Genomic DNA, 10,742 nt, shown 5'->3' with positions numbered 1-10,742 from the left:
CCCTAGAAGTACCAATATTAAAGACGACATAAATTGATCAGTCCATCATTTTTGGTGACTCTATCTTAGAAGAGATTTGTACTCTACATCAAGACCCACTTGTAATGAATGATAGTATTTGAAATCCATGGTATAATATCAAAAGAATCTTAATTGATAATGGGAGCTATGTAGATGTTCTATTCTACTCAACTTTTCTTAGTATAAGAATGGCTAGAGAGAAATATCAACCTGTTGCTGGACCATTGTATGTATTTGATAATCATTTATTGAGGGAAGAGGGAACAATTACTCTCCCTATTATACTTGAGGAATTCCCTCGACAGGCTACTCACTCAATCCAATTAGTTGTAGTTAAGTCTTGATCATCATACAATGTTATCTTTCTATGACCTTTACAATCAATTTTTGGAGCTATTATTTCAATGCCACTTCTAAAGATGAAATTCCCAACTTCATAAGGGATTGGTGAGATGCGAGGAAATTAATAAGTGGCACATTCTTGCTATCTTGGATAAGCTCAACCTCGTCCATCTATTACCTTAAGCATTGAAAATTCTAGTCTCTAGATTGAAGACATCCTTTAGAGGGTTTATCCTATAAAGGTTTTGACTTGTGTCTTCAAAATAGAAGAAGATCCTCTAAGAATAGTACATATCAAGTCTTTACTTTCTGATAAAGAAAGATGCAATATACATATTTTTTACAAATAAACCAAGAAATTTTCACATGATGTTCAACCAATATTCCTAAAGTTGACACTAAGACTATCATGTATTATCTCAAGATAAACCCTACATAGAAACCAATTATACAAAAAAAAAAAAAAGATAAACTTTACACCAGATTTTTAGCAAGCCATAAAGAAGAAATTAGACAAACTTTTCAAATTTAAGTTAATAAGAGAAGTATATGATCTAACATGGCTTGCAAATGTTCTAATAGTTAAAAAGGCTAGCATATCTAAATGACCCTTTTCCACTTCCTCGTTTTGATCAACTAGTCAATACGACAGTTGGACATCAAATACTAAGTTTCATGGATGCCTACTTTGGCTATAATCAAATAAGAAAGGATCTTACATATAAGGAAGTAATTGCTTTTCAAATTGATGAGGGCCTATATTACTACACGTTCATGCTATTTAGTTTTAAGAATACTATAGCTAACTTATCAATGCCTCATGAATGAAATTTTTAAAACTTTATAGGGAACTCAATGGAGGTATATGTAGAAGATATGATGGTTAAAAGTTTTGAAAGTGCTTAATCGTTTTCTGATCTGGAGTAATTCCTTGGTCTCCTTTGGTGCTATGATATATACGTCAACCCTTCTAAATGTGCTTTTGAGGTCACATCCAAAAAATTCTTCATATTCATGGTTACTTGCAAAGCTAAAAAATTCTTTGTATTCATGGTTACTTTTAGAGGTATAGATGTTAATCCTAAAAGAATTAAGGCTTTGAGAGATATGGTGCCCCTGAAGAATATAAAGAAAATTCAGTGTTTGAATGCGACAATTTCATTCTTATCTTTCTTTTTAGATCACTCAGGATATAAACATTTACCTTTCTTCAAAATACTACAAAAATGCTCTAAATACTACATTTTAATGGACAGATGAATTTCCAACAACTTTCAAAAAGTTTTAAACATATTTGGCTTCACCCACTCATATGTTAAAACCAATATAAGTAGAAAAGTTATATTTTTATATGCATAGATCTTCGCATGCCATAAGCTTTATTCTGGTAGAAAATTTAATATAATGACCAGTCTATTTTGTCTGCAAGATTCTTTCTAAGATAGAAGGATGTTACCCATTGGCATATAAAATATCTTGGCATTAGTAATTTCAGCATAAAAATTATAACCATATTTTTAAGCCCATATAATTGGGGTTTAGACAAATCCCACATTACGGAGCATCCTTCAAAAACCAAAGGCATTTGGGAGACTATTAAAGTGATCAATAGAATTGTAAGAATTTGATATCCATTTTTTACCTAAACTAGATATTAAGTCACAATTTTTGGCAGACTTTATGGTTTATAATTGGGGTTTAGACAAATCTCACATTACGGAGCATCCTTCAAAAACCAAAGGCATTTGGGAGACTATTAAAGTGATCAATAGAATTGTAAGAATTTGATATCCATTTTTTACCTAAACTAGATATTAAGTCACAAGTTTTGGAAGACTTTATGGTTGAGTGTACGATTCTTGTCTACGACAAACCACCTATTTTTCCTTTCTTTTCTCCTTATTGCTCACTATATGTTGATGGGCCTCTAGAAATTCTTACAAAGGGGCTGGAATATTATTAATCTCCCCTTATCAGGCTACTGTCGAGTATGAACTTCGGGTGAAGTTTCGCACAACCAATAATGCGTCAAATATGAATGCCATCTTCGTCGGGTTGATGTTTGTTATAGATTAAGAAGTGGAAAATGTGATCATTCATACTGATTTGTAACTCATAGTTTTTGAAGTAGGAATAGAGTTTGATGTCCATAATATATAATTAGCATAATATTATGATATGGTGAAGTCACTTCTCACCCATATAAAAAAGTATGACATCATTCATATACTTTGAGAACAAAATAATTGTGCAAACACACTCTCAAAAATTGCTACATTAATTTCCAGTGATTTTTTTAAAAGAAAATATATTGATGAAATCTAGTTTCCAAACATTGAAGGACCATGCGTTATATAATCAATCCATAAGTTAAGAGAATCTTCTTGGATCGTTCCTATATTACCTTTTTTTCAAGGAGTATTACTCGAAGATCTAATAGTAGCAATACGACTCTGAAGGTAGGCAACAAACTTCATTGTTATTGGTGTATAATTATATAAATAAGATTTTACTAAAGCATACTTCAAATGACTTCTAGCTATAAAAGCTGATTATGCACTACGAGAAGTTCAATCTAGCATATGTGAGGAACATTTGGGAGGAAGAGTATTAGCACAAAAAATCCTAAGATAGGGATTTTACTGGCCCACTATGAAGAAAGAAGCATTATAATTCACACAAAGATACAAAAACTATCAATTGCACTCTACTCTCGCCCATTTTCCTGCCACTAAACTTTCATCATTCTAAAGCCCATTGCTTTTCGTCCAATAGGGGATTGATATCCTATAGCTAGTAAATAAAAAAATTTTATCATCTTGGATGCGGATTACTTTACCAAGTGGGTAGAGGCTGAACCCTTGGAAAAAATTACAGAGAAAAATGCAAAACAATTCATATGAAAAAAATATCATTTATCGTTTTGGCATTCTTGCAAAAATTATTACTAATAATGGAACCTAATTCACAAAGGAGATCTTCACGGTATTTTGAAAGGACCTCCACATACAAATGGTGCACACATTTATAGCTCATCCTAAAAAAAAAAGGATAGATAGAGGTTACAAACCAAACTATACTTAAGGGGCTGAAGACACATCTTGGAAAGGCCAGGGGCAGTGGGCTGATGAACTTCCAAATATCCTTTGGGCTTACTGCACTACTACAAGAACTCCAATAGGAGAATCTCCATATAACTTTTTTTTGGTAAAGAAGCAATCATCTCGATCAACATTGGAATTTTGAACCTTAAAGTGTAAACTTTTGACTTCAGCAATAATGAATAAAAACTCTAAAATACTTTAGATTTTCATCCAAAAATAAGAGACAAAGTGTCACTTAAAATTATTGTGTATCATCAAAGAATAGCTCACAAGTACAATCAAAAGGTGAAGCTCTAATGCATCTTAGTCAAAGATCTAGTTCTGCGTAGTCTTAAAGCAACTCGAAAGGGCCCCCAACGTAATAAATTTTCACCATTATGGGAAGGCCCTTATATGGTGGCAGCAATTGTCAGACCTGGAACATTCAAGTTAATGGATGTTTATGAAAGATTCAACCTTAAACTTAAGGTATTTAAAACCTTCGCAAGTATTATTAGTAGTAAATATTAAAATTGCTTATCTTACAGTATATATGCTTATTGTTATGTAGCCCTCATATTTCTAAATAATGTCATGAAGTCATTGTATTATTTTCTCTAATATAGTAAGACTTCATTTAACAAATATCATTATTTTCTTTTCTAAACAAGATAATAATGATGATGCTAAATAAAATATAAAATGGAAAATATAATGTTGATTCTAGAAATACACAATGTTTATTATATCTTAATCAACAGATGATCTATCCTAAAGAGATTCGATCCAACCCTTCCCACATAGGTTAATATCATCAAGCAATGATTGATAATAAAACCTTGGAGGTTAAGCTTCCTAAGTGGATGTCTCTCAATTCTATAAAACTAGTTAACTTCATAAAAAGTTTTATACCACCAATTTAAATGAATATTAACAAGTCTCTATAAATCTTTAATACTTCAAACAATTTTATTCAATTTCTAAGAAAATACATTTCTTTTGATAAAACAAATACATAAAATTCTTTAAGGAGAATAAAAGCAAAGCAACCAATAATAAAAATACTACCCAATCTCAACATCATCATCATTATTGGAAAATACCTTTTTCAATTCACTTTTAGTTTCAACATCGCCTAAATCAGCATGAGAATCCTCAGATTCACGGCTAGGTGTTAGATCTTCAACATCAACTCCAATCTTATGATGTACAAGTTGAATTACTTTAAAATCCATGAGTAAGGCCTTCTTCAAGACTTTGGTGCTCTAAATCCTACACTTTGTCATCAAAAAAATTTTTCATAAGCTTCTTGAACAAGATTTTGGATCTCTAGACGATAAGTTGAAGATTTCTTGAATTCTTCTAGATCCTTTAATGATATAGCTTCAATATATAAAATGGTTGTCTCTCTCCTCTAAAGAAAATCTTGTAACTTTGTATTCTCCTTCTAAAGACATTCTTCTCTAATGCAAGCATTTTGAAAGCTTCTTTTTTGTTGGTTGATCTCTGCACGAGCCTCAATCAACTTCTGGAGGGAAGGGATAGCTTCCCAATTTTGAAAAGAGAAAAACGTGGATATTGTCACCAACAAAGCTCAGCATTCTATTAATTGACTCTCCCTGGTGTCTCTTTAGTTTTCACTTCCTACCTTCACTTGTATTTTCTTTATAGATACTTAACTTTTACAAATTCAACATTCTGATTATAAATTATTGATTTAAATTGGGATTCCAAATCCATATTTTGGATCATTTGTAATAAGGAATATGATTATGTTAAAAATTATGAAGAAGGGATATGATTATGTTTGTCCACTGGTCGTTATTGGACTTTCGTCCACTACCCGACCACTGTTGGATCTCTTCCTAACCATCGACCGCAATTGGACTTCTGTCAGTTCGTCGACCACTGTCAGATTTCTTCCCAAGCATCGACCATCGTTGAACTTCCATCTTGCGGCTTTCATTAGATTTCATCCGAGTTTAAGGATATCCATATGAAGTTTGGCAATATCTTCAACACATTGTATTTAAATTATCCTTGAGTTAAGGGATTGTTGGACTAATGTAATCTACTTAAATATTAGTGAAATCATTTCAACTAGGCAAGGTCCCTTAGTTTTTCCCCTTATTTAGATTTTTTCAAATAAAATTCTTGGTATTTCTTTATATTTCAATTATTTATTTGTATGCTGAATTTTCATACATCGCTAAGACATAAAATCTTCAACTCTATCTACACAAATTTCTCAACCCGAAATAATTTCTTTTATTATTTTTTAAAAATTTGTATCTTTAAAAGTATTTTTACTAAAGCTTTATTTGAATAGCTTTCTTATTTCTTCATTAAGCTTTTTTTTAGTACAAAAGTTTCTAGTTAAAAAAAAATTTATATTCCTCTTTAGAAAGAGGTAAGAAAGCTATCTCAAAGGAAACCTAAGTGTGTCTGGCATAAGAAATTTGATTCAGGTTGATTTTAGTTGTGTGGGGTTATTTTTGACTTTGACCCTAAACTGACCCATTCATCCGAATTGACACCCATAATCTTGACACTATTTTTCACAATTAAAGAAAAAAGAAAAAAATTGTGTGCGGATTTCTTGATCGAAATCTACTTATGATATATATACTTGTGATTGGATAACCTTAGAGGTATAAATGAGTCGAGTATCTCATTAATCAAGCTGAGCTTATTTAGTCTTTTTTGTGCTCGAACCAGACTCATTAAAAAAATATAGGCATGGTCTTAGCTAGATTGCTCGAGCGTTTTTAGAAAGCTCGAGCTTGGCTCTGTCATGGAGATCGATTTCATAATTTTTAAATTATAAGTTTGTTTTTTTTTAAATAATTTTTACTTTCAATATCCAAACCTGATGTAAGTATATAAAAATAATTTAAAATATTAAAATATATTATATAATACTAATTAAAAGTTAATATTCAAATATAGTTTAATTTAATTGAGCAGCTGGATGAGCTTACGAGCGGAGCTAGAATGAGCACAAATATAGGATTGAGTTTAAACCTGTGATTCAATATGCGCAACTCCTGAGCTCGTTAATGAGTCAAGTTCGAACTACCTCACAAGCTGACTCCACTAACTTCTAAGTTGAGATCAATGTAAACTTTGAATATTATATATAATATTAATCTTGTGGCAGATTCAATGATAGTGAAATCTCATAATTAAAATTTTATCAGGAAGTTTTGAGTTTGTTTTATAATAAATATACAAATTATGTTACATAAAATTCTCCGATCTTTAAAGTATTCCCGTTTGATTATTCAAAGTTTTTAAATACTAATAAATGCGTTATACAAAAGTGCTTTTCTGCCAACTGCAGCATTAACTGTTGAAAAAGAAATCTATGGATTCCAAAATCCTTAGGTTTCCTTTGGGATGAGTTTTGCTTCTTAAAACTAATTTTTATTTTAAGAAGGAATAAAAAAACCGTCGCAATCTTATAATCTTATTTGATATACCATATCAGAGTTAAAAAAAAAGTGAAAATTACTTGAGAAGCAGATGCAACCTTTTCCACCTTCAATTTCCCATCCCTACTTTTTTAGCAGGTTAGGGTTAGAGTTCTTCTACGTTGTTTGATCATTCAATCACATAGAGTAATTTGCATTGGTGGCGATTTCAATGGAGTATGAGAGCTAAAGAAGTTGTCTTCTTTAAGAAGTACAAGAACTCATGATAACAGGAGAAGAGACAGTAAATGAAAATGTATTATTCAGCCTCGCATAATGAGCCTAGGTACATCCTATATATAGATACAAGAAATGTAAACAGACCAATATACAAGTTACACGTGTACAGCCTATCTTTATTAACAGATTTATATATATGTTCTATTAAGAGCAAATCTCTTTGAGAAAGAAAATAAAAAAAATAAATAAATTGTTGTTTTCGTTGTCGCCAAAGCTGGAATATTTCATGGCAATATACGTGTAGGTCAAAGCTGTGGCCTATAAAATGATTGTTATTTTGGATGAGAGTGTGAAGGTGGAGTTTCTACATCAGAAAGGTTACAAGCTGTAACTCAGAGCATTCGTGCAGTGCAGAGAATATCTGCAGAGAACGCTGTTAATGGAGATTGAAGGAATTAGAGAGCAATATGTGGGCGGTAATTAGAATCTCTGCTACATGTCTTTATTTATAATTTGTAGTTTTCTTCTTCTTTCTTTTCGATTTGGATACTTCCTTTATTGTTTTAGTATGATTTTCTTATTAAATAGTTTCTCTATGTTCTTTCTACTGCGATATTGATGCATACTTTTTTCTTGTTTTTTTTTTCTGAAACTTTCTCACTTGGGCCTAATAGAAGGGGAACTGTTAACCTTCAGTTGGGAATCAAATTGGGCAAGATGTTTCTTTATCAGGATTAATTATTGTTTTTGAATTAATATAAAGTTCATTAAATTTTATATCATACTTGTTTCAAAACTAATTTAAAATTTTTAAAATTTGATCAAAATTTTATCAGAATATATATATATATTTTTTGTTAAATTCCATTTATCAGATTGAAAAAAATGGGTAAAAGGACAAGCATCTTACTTATTTTATTCTCCTAAGCTTTGGTTACATCAATCGTTGACCTATAATGTCGAAAAGAATCATTTCATATTTGCTTGTACTTATTATATATAAATATTTATTATTTCTCATTCCCCCAAAAACAAACGCATGAAAGTCTTCCAGCATAGAATAAAAAATTAGTAGATTAAAAGATTTATAATCAACCGAAAGTACATTCTGACCAATAAAAAAGTTCTTATAGATTAAGACAAAAAATTTGTAAAATGCTGTGAGCCTTGATCCTCCCCTGGTAGAGGAAAATTTTTAAACAATTTTAAATTAATTCAAAAACAATAATTTAGTCAGATTTCATCAATTTCAGGGCTGAGGAGCCTGAAAATAATGAAATCTGAAAAAGGAATTACCTTTTTATATCAACAAGTATGTTCGTGGGTGGGTTTTAACATAAATAAATAAATTATTATTTTAAAATTTCTGTCATTTAGCCTTGTTGTCAGAATAATATTGTTTGATTTTATATTGAATGTCTTTTTATTCAAAGAGTTTTCATTTGATGCAGAAGAGATTAATGATAGCCCAATAGAGGAAGTCAGACTTACTGTACCTATAACGGATGATCCAACATTACCAACAATGACTTTCCGAACATGGCTTCTGGGGACAATAGCTTGTGCCCTTCTTGCATTCATGAACCAGTTTTTTGGATACCGTAATAATCAGCTCTCGATATCTGCTATTTCAGCTCAGATTGTTGTTCTTCCACTAGGCAAGTTATTGGCATCAACACTCCCTTCAAAGTTAATAACTATTCCAGGCACAAACTTAAGCTTCTCTTTGAATCCTGGGCCTTTCAACATCAAAGAACATGTTTTAATCACAATCTTCGCCAACTGCGGCGCAAACTCAGTTTATGCAGTGAATATAGTTACAATTGTTAAGGCCTTCTATCATAAGAGTTTGCATCCACTCGCAGCTTATTTGCTAGTTCAGACCACACAGGTAATTTAAAAGTCTGTGCTGCTGATTAAATTGTGTTTTAAATTTGATGGAATTTGTTATATTTACAAGAAAATCTTATTCATGAATTATTTTGAAAATTTCTCATAAAGTTGTGTGTTTTGCGGGCATTCATCCCACATCCAAACCGATGTTCATCCGGCATCCGACCTTTTGTTTTCCCACGACCGAGGTTCGATTGCGATCCCGACATTCATCCCACATCCAAACGTGTTGTTCCCGTCTTCCGGCATGCAATATGTCTTCTGATGCAATCCATCATCCCCCATCATTCCGCTTTTGGCGAGCCGCTCGAGTAATCGAGTTGAGCGAAGGGTTGTTCGAGCTTGAGCTCAATATGGCCATCGAGCTTGAAATCTTGTTAGATTTCACATTCAGCTCAAGAGGTTGATAAGCTCGACTCATCGAGCCCGTTAGCGAGTTGATCCCAAGCCGGCTAGTGAGGCGGCTTGACTCGGTTGCATCCCTACATATGATTATCAAACTTGTTGAGAATAATAGCAACTTTCCTAAGTAACAGGAAGCAATATAAGGCCGAATTTTTCTTTAAATTAAGCTTACCATTGCTATTAAATATGATCTGTAGCTTGTTGGGACAGTTGTTCCATCCACAATATACTTCGGCACGGCATGGTGGCTCCTTGATTCAGTGGAGAATATCTGTGACCCCAATAAACTACCTGAAGGAAGCCCATGGACATGCCTTGGTGATGATGTTTTCTATAACGCATCCATCATATGGGGCGTGGTGGCTCCTCTCAGAATGTTTGGTCGTCTCGGCCACTACAAAAAGATGAACTATTTTTTCCTCATCAGATTTCTCGCTCCAATTCCAGTTTGGGCTCTATCGCGCATTTATCCAGAGAAGAAATGGATCAAGCTCATCAACATGCCTATAATCCCTGGTTCAACAGGAATGATGCCTCCGGCAAGGGCTGTGAACTACTTGATGTGGGGTCTTGTTGGCGTTGTGTTCAACATCCATGTGTTCAGAAAATACAAGGCTTGGTGGGGAAGAAACAATTATGTTCTTTCAGCTGGACTTGATGCTGGAGTTGCATTTATGGGCATCATAATCTATTTTGCTCTGCAAGATAAGAACATCTATGGAGCAAACTGGTGGGGATTGGAGCCAGATCACTGCCCCTTAGCTAAATGCCCAACTGCTCCAGGCGTCAAAGTTGAAGGCTGCCCCTCATTTTGAGGAGAAATTATTATGTTCGGATATCTAACAGAGAGATACATCCAGATTTTTCTCTATCTACAGTCATAGTATAGTTACTGTAGCTTTGACTATGCTTTTACAGTAGACAGAGAGAAATCCTTTATGAATATTTTAAATATATATATATATATATATATATAATTAAGAGATTATTTTGATTTTCAAGTTATATTTTACCTGTAATGATGATATAGTCAGTATGTACTTTGCTTGATTTTAGGAGTGACCTTTTGGTTTTCTTTCTGCAGTATGTCCGTTTGATTTAGAATAAAATATTTTGGATTGCAAATATTTGTTTCTGTCTTAGATATTTTATCATGTTGTTATAATTTGTTTTCTGTCCTAATTAAAGGCTATTAAAAAAAATGTTGTTATAATTTACTGTTTTAGAAAGCATAAAATTATTATTTTTTAAATTAAACCCTTAAAGATATTATAATTTAAATTAAAAGATTGGAATGTTGTTAATAAATCATTGAAATTTATTTATCAAGAAATATCCTTACGTT

The 10,742-nt window shown here is 32.3% G+C and overlaps 1 protein-coding gene across 1 annotated transcript; it reads left to right on the top strand.

Moving 5' to 3' along the window:
• Nucleotides 1-7,312: 7,312 nt before the first annotated feature.
• On the top strand, nucleotides 7,313-10,225 carry LOC110094898 (oligopeptide transporter 1-like). Its single transcript, XM_020820238.2, has 3 exons — nucleotides 7,313-7,575; nucleotides 8,551-8,990; nucleotides 9,595-10,225. Exons 1-3 carry the CDS (start codon nucleotides 7,539-7,541, stop codon nucleotides 10,210-10,212), a joined length of 1,095 nt encoding a protein of 364 aa, XP_020675897.1. The 5' UTR covers nucleotides 7,313-7,538; the 3' UTR covers nucleotides 10,213-10,225.
• The last annotated feature ends 517 nt before the right edge of the window (nucleotides 10,226-10,742 follow it).

This window comes from Dendrobium catenatum, unplaced genomic scaffold (assembly GCF_001605985.2).
Source record: "Dendrobium catenatum unplaced genomic scaffold, ASM160598v2 fragScaff_scaffold_1413, whole genome shotgun sequence".
NCBI lineage: Eukaryota > Viridiplantae > Streptophyta > Magnoliopsida > Asparagales > Orchidaceae > Dendrobium > Dendrobium catenatum.
The sequence above is the reverse complement of the archived record's forward strand: the minus strand, read 5'-3'. Positions and strand labels throughout refer to the sequence as shown.